Below are 16,771 nucleotides of genomic sequence, written 5' to 3' on the forward strand. Positions count from 1 at the left end.
CCCAACTCATTTTCACCTGTGATGACCTTGCCAAAGGACTTGACAAAGGCGAACAGCACGACATGATCCTTTTAGATTTTTCGAAGGCTTTTGATAAAGTCCCTCACCACCGACTTCTATACAAACTTAAGTTCTACGGCATTCGTCTTACTACCCTGCGCTGTATTCAAGACTTCCTCCACAACAGAACTCAAAGAGTAGTCGTCAATGGATGTACCTCAAATACTATCCCAGTCTCGTCAGGCGTGCCGCAAGGCAGTGTCCTCGCACAACAACCAAACTGTTTGCCGATGACTGCCTACTCTACCGCAAGATCCAATCTCAGGATGATGCCAACAAACTTCAAGAGGATCTTGACTCCTTGCAGAAGTGGGAGTCAGACTGGCTTATGAAATTCAACTCTCAGAAGTGTCAAACTATCTCAGTAACCAACAAGCGGAATCCACTAAACATGACATACTCCATTCATGATCAACCTTTACAAAAGGTCAGCTCTGCAAAATACCTTGGTGTTCATATTCATCAGAACATGAAGTGGAACCACCATATTAGCATGGTCACCAAGAAGGCCAACTCTACACGTGCCTTCTTGCAACGTAACCTGCACTCATGCCCAAGAAGCGTCCAGGTTCTATGTTATAAATCTCTCCTCAGACCTGTCCTGGAATATGGATGTGAAATGTGGGACCCCTTCACCAAGGACAACACCCGGAAGCTGGAGATGGTGCAGCGACGATATGCTAGATTCACCATGGGAGACCATCGTCGCACTAGTAGTGTCACCGATATGCTACGACAGCTACAGTGGCCCACCCTTGAAGAGAGAAGAGCCCAGTTCAAGGTGGTGATGGTTTATCGCTTGGTCAACACAATTGCTGATGTACCAAAGGTACAGTACTTCAACCAGGCTGCTACTTCCACTTCGCTTCGTGGTCATCAGATGAGGTTACACGTCCCACATGCTTGCACTGTTACTTATCAGAAAACTTTTATTCCTGATGCCATTAGACTGTGGAATATTCTCCCTGCCATTACAGTTAACTGCACTTCAGTAGCCAGCTTCAATGCTGAGGTGCAGAAAAATCCAATTGCGCTAATTTTTTTTTTTTGATTTTTTTATTTGATTTTATTTTTTATTATATTTTTATTTTTTTAATTCTACAAGTACGATGATACACCAACCTGGTGGACTGTACTTTAACGGATGATAATGATGATGAAGAACATTTTCAGAATACCACCCCTGGAGTCTAGATCTAGAAGATTCTTTGGTTGACAAGTTACCGTTAAATTAAGCCTAGGTCTAGACATGAAATCCTTAAAATTCACTTTAGAAAATGCATAAAATCACAAGCTCTGTCACTTCGCTCTTTCGCTTTGAATTTTCGAAAAAAAAATTGTACGCATTTTATTTCTACCGAACCAAAGGCCCAGGGAAATTTACAAGTTTCCATACATGATAAACAAATGTAAAACCCTTTAAAACATTGATTGCAGAGAATCAATGGTCAAATTAAGATACCCCCAGTATGGATGCCGTATTCAAATCAATTTAAGTTCAACTTCTGTCTCAAGTCTTCAAGAAACTAATCTGGCCCCAGCCCGGCCTAGACGGCCCTAGACTAGACTAGGTCTAGTCCCTACTGAGTTAGGTCTAACGCCAAACGGTGATTCTCTGCCAAACGATGTAACATTGCAATCAGTTTGCCTCAATTGGCTGAGATTTTTCTCAGAAAAGTATGAAGAAACCAGGAAATTTGGCTTTGAAAGTTTGGTTGCTCGATCGACCTAGCTATCGACGCAGCCTCGCCTAGCTGTCTTGTCTTTGCATGCAGCGCGCAGCCAATGGTCTCGGACTCGGATTTAAATTTCGACCTGGATTTCAGGGATACAGCGCCTTTATTTCAGAGTCTTAGACTAAAAAGTCAAATTAAATATAACATTTGAAATCTAACCTTAAACCATCATCGTTGATAAACATCAGCCCTAAAACCATTGCACTTAAAATCAGGCCAGGCAAATTAGACGTCATTGTCTATATTACTAGAAGAACTGTTAATATTACTTTTAATATTATTATAAAGAACAACCGATCCAAAAATGTTTCATCAAAAAATGTTTTTAATTAACAAATGAAAAAAAAATCAACTCTACAAAGTTCCCCAAAACCCATCTTATTGTTTAGAGTGGTCACAAAATTCGAGCGGAGTTGACCTTCCTTAGAGCAACACGCTTGTGTGTTGCTGCCCTCTACGTTCGTTGGACGCATCTAAAGACGCGTCGCCATGATATGACAATGGCGAATTTCCGGCTCCAAAACAGGAAAATCTGAAAAGGGCCTCACCGCCAACAGTCCAAGTTTAGCAGTAAAAAAGTACCTGAGTAAAATATAAATAGTCTTCTTCGGCATATGTAATAAAGTAATCATAAAAGGTTAAGTAAATGCCGTGGAAATAAGATCGTAGATTTTAAAAGGAGCATAGCTCTCCAAAATGAAAGGTAAAGTCACACTCTTCGTCAGTGCCCATAATGTGACAAAAAAAAAAAGAGAATTCAAAATCCGTTTCTGAAACAGTCGTGAAAAACACGTCTGTTCATGAGCATACGGATTGTGAAACTCACCTTTCAAAGAAATCAATGCACTGAAGATGGAGGAAGCGCACTGTAAAAGACGCATCTAAAGACGCGTTGCCATGACTGCAAGATGACGATGGCGAATCTCCGGCTCCCAAACAGGAAAATCTGAAAAGGGCCTCACCGCCAACAGTCCAAGTTTAGCAGTAAAAAAGTACCTGAGTAAAATATAAATAGTCTGCTTCGGCATATGGAATAAAGTAACCATAAAAGGTTTAGTAAATGCCGTGGAAATAAGATCGTAGATTTTAAAAGGAGCATAGCTCTAAAAAATGAAAGGTAAAGTCACACTCTTCGTCAGTGCCCATAATGTGACCAAAAAAAAAGAGAATTCAAAATCTGTTTCTGAAACAGTCGTGAAAAACACGTCTGTTCATGGGCATACGGATTGTGAAACTCACCTTTCAAAGAAATCAATGCACTGAAGATGGAGGAAGCGCACTGTAAAAGACGCATCTAAAGACGCGTTGCCATGACTGCAAGATGACAATGGCGAATCTCCGGCTCCAAAACAGGAAAATCTGAAAAGGGCCTCACCGCCAACAGTCCAAGTTTAGCAGTAAAAAAGTACCTGAGTAAAATAAAAATAATCTGCTTCGGCATATGGAATAAAGTAATCACAATAGATTTAGTAAATGCCGTGGAAATAAAATCGTATATTTTAAAAGGAGCATAGCTCTAAAAAATGAAAGGTAAAGTCACACTCTTCGTCAGTGCCCATGATGTGACAAAAAAAGAGAATTCAAAATCCGTTTCTGAAATAGTCGTGAAAAACACGTCTGTTCATTTTTTAGAGCTATGCTCCTTTTAAAATCTACGATTTTATTTCCACGGCATTTACTTAACCTTTTGTGATTACTTTATTCCATATGCCGAAGCAGACCGAAGCAGACTATTTCTCTCTCTCTCTATATATATATATAATAAACACAAGTTCACAAGGTTGACTGGAGGTTCATCAAATTTAATTCCCGAAATATATATATATATATATATATATATATATATATATATAAACACACACATATTTCTTTTTATTCATATGCATGTTCAATGAGCAAACCAAGATGGGTGAATTTCTTTTATCATTATCATCATTATACTATTTGAATCGAACCGCATCTATCGATTTAAATATACACCTGAAATATTTTTAGGTGTAATATTTTCCTCAGTGCTTGTTCCAGTTGCTCTAATTTCTAGCATTTTTAAATTCAGCACCAAGGCCCCGTAACTCAAAGCTTAGCGATGAATAGCAAATATGAAAGAAAACTTCTGATTTGTTCTTGGTCAGTATTTTGCGCCAATTGATCTTGATTGGCCAGTTCATTTAGTAATTGAACTTTGTTTTACGGAGCCCTGATGCAAAAATACACGACCTCAGCTTTTGTGGTACTTCTTCACTTCCTTAGGCTTGTGTTAATTGAATATTTTGCATACTCTAATGATTGTAATAATAACGTCCTATTTTATTCATAGTACTCACTTGAGTTCCAAACTGCATGATGATTACCCCGGCATTATCAATGCTACCTTGATCTTTTTCCTTTTGTCAACATTAGTACTACATCGAAATAAATAACATACACAATTCTTTTACAATCGACCTAAATAAGTAGCAGCACGATATGCTTTAAGTAAAAACACGCTTTAATTAGCCACTTGCCTACAGGAATTTAATGAAAATTTCTACCACCGGCATGCATATGGTCATACTTAATTGTACATCCTCTGTTTGATATTTTATTCTCGCACTCACTCAACTGATAAAATCGCAACATGTAGCCAAGAGAAGAGCGGAAACGGTACGGATGGGAAATAAATACATATCTGTCATAACTCATCTCAAATGACGCGCGGATAATGATTTCTCGCTGCGCGCAAACTCAACTCTTTATTAGCTAAATAATACTGCCTCTTTTGATATCAGATTTATTGGATTTGAGAGAAAATTGAGGTATATGAGAATACACTTAGTTTTTGAGGAGCGTGCGTATCATATTTTAAAATAATTTTCCCCCTTTTTTTTTGGGGGGGGGGGGGGTGACAAATGAACTCAGGTGCATTATTTAGTTTTTCCTTTCATTAATGTTTAATTTTCTTTACACATTCCTGACATATGTATTGTTAATGACATTTCTAATCAAATTTCTTCACACAAGTGTCAATTGGTGGTGAGGTGAGATGACATCAAATACCATAAAATACCATATAACCTATTTCAGATTCATTTGTTTTCAATGAAATGCTACAACTGGAAATGAAAGAGTCAGGAATATCAACCGTTGAAAATTAGTTTTTACACACTAATTTCAAAATGTAAATGAGTTGTTTATTTTCCTAATTGTCTAATACATTACTGTATTAATACGTGAAGAATTATTCTTGGATACAATGTTCTTTGAAATACGGAAGTGTCATTAACATTAAAACAAAAAATGAAAATAATAATAATACTATAAATACTTATGATAATAATAGTAATGATAATGATGATGATGATGATGATGATAATAATGATAATAATAATATGATAATGATAATAATGATATAATAATGATAATAATAATATAATAATGACAATAGTAATGTATTTAATGATACATGTTAAAAAGAATGACAACAAGAACAACCATGTTTTAAAATAGCTTACAACTGATGACAATAATAATAATATTATTATTATTATTATTATTATTATTATTATTCATTCGGCATTTCAAAATACATAAATTACAGTACAATATAAATTACATAAACAATAGGATATACGTAACATAATATTATACAAAGGACCTGGAATAGAAATGAAGGGGCTGCCTGGGTTTGGAAAAGATTAACTAGATTATCATGACCCACAGGTCTTTCTTCCCACACCCCTTTGCCTCCATCCAGGTCAGTATTAGAATATAAAAAGAAACGTTTGAATTAAAAGTATACAACTGAAACGGGCAACAGTTAATTTGGCGAAACAAATGGAACATAGATCCATCAACAATTATCATTTCAATTAATTCATTGCAATATAAATAATAAAAGAAAACAAACAAAAAATAATAATGCAGTAATTGACTTGAATGTGTACATATCCAAACTGTTTCGAATCTTTATATTATTGGAGGACACTCTGAAAGAGCTTGTCTACGATTAGATAAGAAATTAAGCTACACTGAAGAATTTGACAAATAACTAAATTAATAAATTAAATACAAATTATTTATTGTAAATTGCAATCGAATTTACTTTGTATTCATTAAATTTAATTTCATTATGACCGATTGAACCTAAGAATAATGCCAGATGACACCAGAAATATTCCCAATTATTATCAATTAATATTATGGATTAGTATCATCAATAAAATTTCAATTATACAAATTATGTGGTCAATAATGTTCAGAATAATGAAAACAATATTTACAATGTATAAAATTTATGAGTAAATAATATTCAGAATATCACGAAATATTTACAAATGTACATTGGTAACATTCAGAGTAACGGCAACAGCAAGAACCGAATGTCATAGTCCAGTTAATGATAAATAATTGTATATTAATTGCAATTGTTGCATTATGGACAAATTCGACTCGTTAGTCTGTATCGGTGCAGGAATATGGTTTAAAGGACAGTTAGAATTTCAAGACGAAGAAGCGTGAGGAGCTTAATGATATTACCAGATATAATTTCATCTTTGATGTGAGAAGGAAAACTCTCCCAAATGGTAGGAAATCTGTGATGGAGACGTTTGGTTTTTGCTCTGAGGTGTTGAAATAATAATTATTTTATGTTCACTCTGCCTTGGTCTTATAACCAAGTTATCCTTAACTGCCTCACACAAAACGATACCATTAAGGGTTTTCACAGCAAAATAAATTTCCTTCTCGATTCTAAAGTGAACCATGAAAGGTTTTGCAAACGCAGAGAATAAGGCATTTTTTAAGATCACCCGAGTTGCCCTCCTCTGAAGTCGTTCTACTGTACATGTTCTAAGGCGTCTACATGCTTTCTTGTGTATAAATACCAAGCTGGAACTCAATATTCCAAGATGGGCAACACGAGAGATTTATATAAACATAGCAATATTATGATGAACGATACCACAATACATTATTTGATATTTGAACGAGCTGTGTATTTCCATATTTAAATATTTTATTAATTATTTTTACCAAATATACTTATATCATACTTTCATATAATTTAGATGTATGTTTATTGCATATTTATGACAATCTGCAATTTGGCTTTCGGACCGAAACTAAATATTGTTTTATAACAATTTCCATTCTACATGTTTTAGTCTACTCCATAAAAAGTTTTAATAAATTCCCTAATTGGCTTAAACAGGATAATCTAATATATATAATTCATTCCAAATAGTATGAGACTTAGACAATAACAAACTATATCAATAAAAAAAAACTATAAAAGCAAAAACAAAACAAAAACATATATTACAAGAGGACGTAGAAAGCAATTATACTATATATGAAATGATTTGGAATCGAAAGCATGTTGATATATTTATGGTACACTTAAGATTTGGCAATTTTTTCACCAGTTGATCTCCAAGCAATGGAAAGTTTAAGACTAATTATTCAAACAGTTATCTTATCTAGAAAAATCACATAATAAAAAAATAACCGATTGCTAATATTTCTTTTTATTTATTTAAAAACATGAACTATTTTTGTCTCACCTGCATAGCAGAGTGAGACTGTAGGCGCCGCTTTTCCGACGGCGGCGGCGTCAACACCAAATCTTAACCGAAGGTTAAGTTTTTGAAATGACAGCATAACTTAGAAAGTATATTGACCTAGTTCATGAAACTTAAACATAAGGTTAATAAGGTAATACTAAACATCCTGCTTGAGTTTCAGGTCACATGATCAAGGTCAAAGGTCATTTAAGGTCAATGAACTTAGACCATGTTGGGGGAATCAACATCAAAATCTTAACCTAAGAGTTTTTTTAACCTAAAGTTTTTGAAATGTCATCATAACTTAGAAAATATATGAACCTAGTTCATGAAACTTAAACATAAGGTTAATAAGGTAATACTAAACACCCTGCTTGAGTTTCAGGTCACATGATCAAGGTCAAAAGTCATTTAAGGTCAATGGACTTAAGCCATGTTGGGGGTATTCGTTGAATAACCATCACAACTCTGTAAGTATATTGGTCTAGTTCATAATACTTGGACATAAGAGTCATCAACTATCACTGAACATCTCATGTGAGTTACAGGTCACATGACCAAAGTCAAAGGTCATTTAAGGTAATTGAACTTTGGCCATTTTAGAGGTAATTATTAGATTGCTGTCATAACTTTCAAAGTTTATAGATATAGTGTATAAAATGTGGATATAGGGGTAATAAAGTATCACTGACAAGTTTTAGGTCACATGATCAAGGTCAAATGTCAATGAACGTAGTATTGTATCAATATATCAATGGTGTTTTTGTGAATAATTATTTTATAGTAGTTTTCAAAGTCAGCACTGCTGCTATATTGAATCGCGTGATGCAGGTGAGACCGCCAGAGGCGCTCCACTTGTTTAGTAATGGTTTGTCTGTCTCATATATCGTCAGTAATTTTACGAACTGGCTCAAACCTGATTTTCGGTAAACTTTTGTTTTTGCATATTTTGAAAGCCCGTGATTTACTCTATTGATTTGCTAAATTTCAGAATAAGATCTTGATCATTTAAAAGAATAAGAGTATATTTATTATTTTTTTTTTACGAACCGGCTCAACCTCCTCTTTTGATTTTTACGAACTGGCTCAAACCATACTTTGTGTATAATGGGGTGCCCAAACTTCGCGGACATTTTAAAAATATTCATTTGGCTAAAATTCGTTCAAAAAATATTCACATTTTATTCAACAAACAATTCAAATAATAGCTATCAAATTGACGGCAACATCGTAAACTATGAAATTATTGACGAAAATGTCAAGTAGGTCAAGGGGTCTCGCCGTTATCGTGATCTCAAAATTCTATTCCGATCGACAAATGCGCGCTATGCTGGAAATCTGTTCTGAAAGAGTGTGACCTAACTTCGCGGACCAAAGTTTTGTGGCGATTTGAACAAACATCAAGCTCAAAAGGTAAGATATTTATATAAGACTGACGGCAAAATGCTATTGAATCCGTCAGAACCACATTTAACTCACATTTTTGATGATATCTGCTTGCAAAATGATGATATCGTGATGCTTGTTGAGAAATTCAGATTTCTTCGGAACGGGCGGTAAGTAACAATGACAAATCTGCCGATATGTTGTCACTATATTCATGAATACTGAGCTCATCCTAAAGAAACTTACGCCAAACGGTAATTATAGGTCGCTTTTCACGGTGATGATGTCATATTTTAAAGATATTGGCAAATTTTTTATATGATGACCGTCCGCGAAGTATGGACACACGCGAAGTTTGGACTTATTGCCATACTATAAAGTCTCTGGAATAGTGCGCACAGGTCAAAGACCCGACCTAGATGCTGCTCGTATGTGCTTTGCTAGATATCAGTTATGTAACATTCACTCGCAAAACAAATTATCAGAAGGGTAACATTTCACTGAAATTGCAGGAAAAATTATGATTTTTTTTTTCAACAAAGTGGGTTATGTGCATGTTCATTGAAACTAAAAACTTGGAAAAAGGAGGTTTTGTACCCTTTTCCTTCTATGGACCATAACTCTGTGACCTTTGAACTTCGGTTACCTTTTTTTAGAAACACCCTAATACCGGACATATACACAACAAAAAAAGTAAGTCCCCCCTAAATCAAATTGCTGTAACTTTTGAACGGAATTATTTACCTACGATACTTCGTAGGTAGTTTTCTACACTCATTAAGCAACTCCTGGGGAAAAATGAGATTGATCGGTTGAGTCATGCATGAATAGTTAAAGATTGAATTAAAAATGACCATTTTTGAAAGTCACAAGAGTCGTTTTCCAGATTGTGCAAATACAAAGTTGGGCAAAAGTTGTTTTTAGGTGAATTTTATGGTGTTAATGCTGTATTACTATCCATCATTTAGCCACTCAACACACAATTTTGATATCGTATGTTCATGGTTGAGTGAGCACAATATTTCAGGGGCCGCAGAAGCAGGGTGGGGGGGGGGGGCTGGGGGCCCTTCACTTTTTTCCAAAAGCATGTACAAAAATGTAAAATTGACCATACGATTGTGATTTTTTGCACGGTCAGCCCCCTCATTTTTTGCTCAGCCCCTCCCCCACACTTTGAAAACCGTTCCGCGGCCCCTGTATTGTGACGTATCATCAAAGGTTTTTTTTGTAGTATCCTCTACAACTTGTTAGGTCTTATTAAAATTTGAAAATGTTGGTGGCTACCCCGATTATAGGCCCCTCCCCCATTTTTAAATTCTGGATACCCCCCTGATTTGTCCATGAATTAAACTGATCATGAGAAATTGTTAGGAAAATAATGCATTTATGAAGTATAAAGAGTATTCATTCCTAAGTTTTCGAATGTGCTCGCTCAACCATGAAAATGTTAAAAGTTCGGAAAGTGTGTGGTAATAGAAATTATGGTTGATAAAAACAACAGCAATTAAAGTCACATTTGAAACCGAATTTGCCCCCAATATTGAACTTATTACCCTTTAAAATGAGTCTGTGACATTGAAAATACAAATTTTCCCACTTTGATGCGTGCTCACTCATCCATGAATAAACAAATCGATTTCATTTTTGCACAGAATTCTGCCCATAGGTTGATAAACATTACTGCCAAATGACATTGCTTAAGACAGCCTTGAAAAAAAGTTCCACCACATTTAATAAGGGGTTACTTATTCTTAAACATGTGCACCCATAATGTACACAAGTCTATGAGAGAGGAAGTCAAAATTTTAACAGATATGAAATAAGGGTTTGTTTCATGGACGGTTTTCGTTACTTCTGCCAACAGTTATTTCATGAAACTTCGCACATAGCTTCAGAGTGACACTATCCAAAAGGCGCGCACACCAAAATAACAATTCGATACGGCACAGAGTGGGGCCAAGGCCTTGAACTTTCTTCCCATTTGCATAATTTTCGAATATTGTGTGCTCACTGATGCATTGAGCATCGGGATTTTCATAAAAATCAAATCAAATGAACCATGCAAGGAGGTTTGTGACAGATATCCATAGTTACAAATTGCATTTTTTCCAATAACGTAAAAAAGAGCTAATCGCATTCCACATGTTCATTCAAGTGTGAATGTTTAATTAAACGCCTTTGAATCATTGAAGCATGTTAATTGCTCATGAACATAACGAAAAAATTGATAAAAGATCAGTTTCAGTTACCAAAATGACACAAAACTTGCCTATGATATTTGAAAATCGTATTTTTTGTTTTCAATAAATGTTCATTGAACCGTGAAACGATGCATATTGTTGAAGATACTCTTCCCAAAAATAATTTTCATCACATTCGATCATTTTTATTGATAAAAATGTGTAAAAAATCCAATTATAGCAAATTTGGACTTGTGTTTATTCAACCGTGAAATTTAGCCAAAATAATTGTATTGTCTTTTAGAAAGTACTTTTACAAGCCTTCTGACTATTTTTCATGATGAGAATGTGGAATCAGTTCATATGAAATGGAATCAAAGTCATGATATTTGGCTTGTGACTTTTGAAAAGTGACATTTTTGCCTTCCGACGGTGCTCACTGAAGCATGACGTAAAATACGTTCATAACATTTACTCAGAAGGTAGCCATTACCTACACGCTCATGTAAACATGTATAAAAAACTCGCATTGGTTCGGAAATTATTGATGTTTGTTCAAGGGGGGACTTACTTTTTTTGTTGTGTATAGATTCAGAGAAAATGAACAGTTGTTGACATAGCTGAATACCTATTTCTTTAGTTATTCTACAATGTATCAATTACATCTCGAGGATAACAAAAATATCGTTGGTGCATAATGTTTGTGAATAACAAAGATAAATAATTTCAAAGCGTCAATTGTAAAAAAAAAAAAAAAAATTATTGGCGAATGCTAGATCGCTCTCAGCTACAAGACATGATACTTCCTTTTTTTTTCTTCAAAATCTTGAAATGTAAGAACAAGTAAGGAATGCTGAATATTTATCTCAGGATTTTTTTTCTTCTTTCTTCGGGTCAGTCTGAACTACTACAGCGGCAACAACGAAAAAAAAAAGATTATAGTCAGAAATAGTCAGTAACGCAGCGAACATCTTTCAAAATCTATTATGATGGTCGGATAGAACGATGAGCGATGCTTTGGGTTATTATGATAGGTATGGAAGATAAACACGTCCCTTTCATATCAGCTTTTTGCTTCATTTCATTTTTAGTAAACAGTCACGTGATTTCTCTATTTTTACATAATTTGGTCTGGTCGGGTAGGTAAACACAAGGCTAAATAAGGTTGGTACTGATGAATATAATTCCAATGATTGTAATTATAACTATAATTATATACTCTAAACACATTGTCATTTTAACCATGTATCAGTCAACTAGAAATGGATGCACCCTTTATAATCTTGAAACTCAGTTGATTACTATGTAGTTTTTGATAAATGACTTTTGAGATAAGATGATAGAAGTAGTAGTAGTTGTAGAAATAGTGGAAGAAGTAGTAGCAGTAGTGTCATTTGTAGTAATAGCAGCAGTAGTAGTAATAGTAGCAGCAGCAGTAGTAGTAGTTTGAGCAAATAAATTCCGTTATATTGGGTCGCAAATCTAAATCAGTGGCTTCTTTATAATATAGCCGTCACCAATCATTACTTAAATACATCGATAATAATGACATTTTAATTGTTCATTTTTTTATGTTCAGCATTATTTGAATTTGCCTTTATTTTCCAAATAATCTGTTCATTAGAAATTTAGCAGCTTTCAATAGCTTCATATACCTTGGATTTTGAATATAAATATGGAAATTTGTTGTACATGTCGATAATCATGATAATTGCACTTTTTAAAATGATTTTCTTATAACAATATAACGGACAACGATTAGTAGAAATAATTTTTTACGCAAAGGATTGGCTCACATTGTTTCTTTTTTCTATGGAACTTGTATAACAATAATATAAATTTCTTTGAATTTTTTTTTTAATTTATGTTAATATTATGTATCGAAATAAAGCAGGATTTCCTAAAGTGCAGTTTTAAATATAAGGAAACGAACGCATTCAAGACGAGGCGGTTATAAGACACCTTGGTCACAGCTTACTTGCAACCAATAAAAGCGGAAAGGCATTAATTTTCTTCTTTTCATATCATGTTCCTTGTCTCCATTTATTGTTCTAGAGTAACTTGATTGCTAGTTGTTGTCTCAAATTCCTTTCCCAGGACGAAATACGATACGTCATAAAGTACATTTCGGAAGGATAAATGCAATTAAATGGTAATCAGTATGGTTCAACTAGGTTAGATGTCTCCACCGATTGAGAAGCCTAAGATAAAAAGATAAACTTTTTCCTAGGTGCTCAGAGAGCATTGACAAAAATTATTTTCTTTGACCGATCATGATATTTGCGAATATATTTGGGATAAGTTAAAAGTACCTTTATTTCTACAAAAATACCAGAAGTATGTACATTAATGACTAGATCAATAATGAGACATTTACGTTATGCAATACGAAATATAATCTCTTTATTAAACTGTCATGAACAACGATGGAATGTAGTTAAATTTGTATTTAAAATTGTCTGTAAAACACCATGAAGAGGTGTTAGATGATTTCACTCTCTCGCAAATATACATTTATGAATTCGATACTGGACCCATTTCCCTGCACCCACACATACTCTAAAAACGTTCAGATGAACATGATGAAAGAGCTTGAACAAAAATATAGAGTGATAACATATTTCATATCTAATCTGTAACTCGAGTTCTGAAGCAAATACCGCTGTGACATTATGCGTTGCGACATGTGACGTTATGCATTAGAAATTTGCGGCGATATTATGCGCTGCGACATGTGACGTAAAGCCCGGCCCACACTATGCGATTCGTTGCGATCTGAATTTCAAAGAAATTGTGATAACATTTTATATGGACATTACAACGAATAAAATCTTACGGATCAGAATTCAGAATAGTGATAGGACTACTGAAATCGAAGATCGAGCCTCCATGGATTAATGAAAACAAATTCAAAACCAAATCGTAATGACTTCATCATCGGGCTGCGACTTGAAACCAATTTGGACTTTACTCCGACCACATGGCTTGCCGCAGAATAAAATATGATTTTAGTATTCCTAACATAATGCCAAAGTTTAAATGAAATAATTTTACTTCTTGGAACTTTCATTTGCAATGAAAAATCGCATCGCGACTAATCGCCAGACTGTGAGCCGGGCTTTATGCGTAAGAAAATTATGCGTTGGTTTGACATTATGCATTGCTGCGACATTATCGGTTGTAACAATCCCCACCTGAAATATTGGGGGAATATATCCCATGTTTTGGAACTGGTTCGAGATACTTACTGTACGCTAAAGACACCTCCAGAAAACAAATGCAAAAAGTGAATGTTAATTTGCCTTTAAGAAACAGGTGTTCGCATACAACCAAAAATCAATCAACCATCATACCTTTCACCGGACGTATAATTTCCGTTACAATTTGTTATTAAAAATCCAACTATTACCGTTAAAATTATATTCGTTTTCTTGCATTCTGTACGTATACAGATAATCTACTCCCACATGCATAAATTTTAATACCATTCGATGTTTACGAATAATATTGACGAAACTCATTATGCCTCGTTCTTAGGGGAATAGTTGTAGCAATTAATAAACTTGGTGCACCCAATCCCTTCTCTTATCTTGAATACATGTACGAGCGGAATGAATACATATCGAGATCAAGACTGGACATGGCAGGGGCGGATCCAGCCTTCGCCAATAGGGGGGGGGGGGGGGGCCGGAATTTTTTTTAGCCACATTTTCCCCGATAAGCCGCTCGAAGATAATTTTTGTTTGTTTCTCTGAAGGGGTAGTCCTAATTAAAAAGTGCGAGCGCAAAAGTGCGAGCTTTTTGTTTATTTTTGTATTTTGTCTTAAAATCTAAACATTTTGGGCAATGTTTATGATCCTAAACGACATGTGTATCCAACTAAATAATTGCTGCGAGCGCGAAGCGCGAGCAGAAATTTTTAATATGCGTTTTGATCTGATAAAAAAATTATCTGTTAAAGGCAGCTTGTTAGCCATGAAGACGTTACATATTTCAACTATCAAATAATGCGAGCGCAAAGCGCGAGCTGAAAATTTTGACATTTTTACCTGAATAATGGAAAACGATAAGTATATAACTGAATAATTGATGCGAGCGCGAAGTGCGAGCTGAAAAATTCGAGATTTAAACCTAAAATGGGACACTCTATTCATATTTTGTAAATCATGAAAGGGATGAGTAATTGGAAATCTTCCAATATTAATAATGCGAGAAGTATATAATTAAATAATTGATGCGAGCGCGAAGCGCGAGCTGAAATATTCGAGATTTAAACCTAAAAGTGGGACACTATATTCATACTGTGTAAATCATGAAACGGATGAGTAAATGGAAATCTTCCTATATTAATAATGCGAGCGCGAGCAGAATTTTTTTTCTTTATTTTACGTTTTGATCTGATAAAAAAAAGGATCTGTTAACGGCTGCTTGCTAGCCATAAATACGTTACATATTTTAACTATCAAATAATGCGAGCCCGAAGCGCGAGCTGAAAATTTTGACATTTTTACCTGAAGAATGGAAAACGATAAATATATAACTAAATAATTGATGCGAGCGCGAAGCGCGAGCTAAAAAATTCGAGATTTAAACCTAAAAATGGGACACTCTATTCATATTTTGTAAATCATGAAAAGGATGAGGAAATCTTCCTATATCAATAATGCGAGCGCAAAGCGGGAGCAGAATTTTTTTAAATTTCTTTTTAATATACGTTTTGATCTAATAAAAAAAAAAGGATCTGTTAACGGCTGCTTGTTAGCCATTAAGACGTTACATATACTAACTATCAAATAATGCGAGCGCGAAGCGCGAGGTGAAAATTTTGACATTTCTACCTGAAGAATGGAAATTCTAAGCACTTTTTGTAATCGTGAAAAGGATAAGTATATAACTAAACAATTGATGCGAGCGCAAAAATTCCGGACACTCTATTCATGTTTTGTAAATCATGAGAAGGATGAGTAATTGGAAAGTTTCCTACATTAAAAATGCGAGCGCAAAGCGCGAGCAGACAATTTTTGATATTGTGATCTGAAACTGGATAATGATTTAAATAAAGAACAGTCTAAACGCGTTTTTCAGATTTCGAACTAGAATTTGGGTATTCTAAATACCTTTCTTATCATGAAAACCAATAAAGCGAGCACAAAGCGCGAGCTAAAAATATATGATATTCCGATCTGAAAAAAAGACAATTTAAGCTCTGTATTTTCAAGCACTTTGTTGGAAAATTGTGAGGTGGATATGGATCACAGTTTAAAAAGAGCTGATATGTTTCATTATTATTACTTTGATAATTGACATAGGACCGGGACATTCTATGAGGACATTATGTCACCATATATAATATAGGGTATTTATATTGCGCACATATACACCTTGTTAGGTGCTCAAGGCGCTCCTATATTACCCGGCTAAGCTAGGCGTTCATAGCGCACACAGCTTTTTAAGGAATTACTTCCTACCGGTACCCATTTACCTCACCTGGGTTGAGTGCAGCACACTGTAGATCAGTTTCTTGCTGAAGGAAATTACGCAATGGCTGGGATTCGAACCCACGACCCTCTGTTTCAAAGTCCGAAGACTAATCCACTGGGCCACAACGCTCCACTGAATATGAAAATGATGACAATCTTCCTATTTCTCTTCCTAAGCATGAGAGCGCGAACTCTGTTAATAGTATGGCCTGAAAACTGGACATTATTTTAAAACACTTTTGTAATTATGAATAAGATGCATGAGATAATGTCTTTCAACGATCAATACAAGCGGTAATCGCGAGCCGTAATTTTTGATAAACTGTCATCAAATGGGGATTTTAAGTAGTTTGTTTTAGAATTAATATTGAGATATACATAACTCACCA

General features: G+C 34.8%; 1 protein-coding gene across 1 annotated transcript in view; it reads left to right on the forward strand.

Annotated features, from left to right (window-relative positions):
- The first annotated feature begins 211 nt into the window (after positions 1-211).
- Positions 212-16,771, forward strand: part of LOC129258037 (uncharacterized) — a 106,454-nt gene continuing 89,894 nt past the window's right edge. Inside the window, exon 1 of the mRNA XM_054896493.2 lies at positions 212-932. Within this exon, the coding sequence (XP_054752468.1) occupies positions 212-932 (721 nt within the window). The remainder of the gene's footprint in view (positions 933-16,771) is intronic.

This window comes from Lytechinus pictus, chromosome 3 (genome assembly GCF_037042905.1).
Source record: "Lytechinus pictus isolate F3 Inbred chromosome 3, Lp3.0, whole genome shotgun sequence".
NCBI classification, from domain to species: Eukaryota; Metazoa; Echinodermata; class Echinoidea; order Temnopleuroida; family Toxopneustidae; genus Lytechinus; species Lytechinus pictus.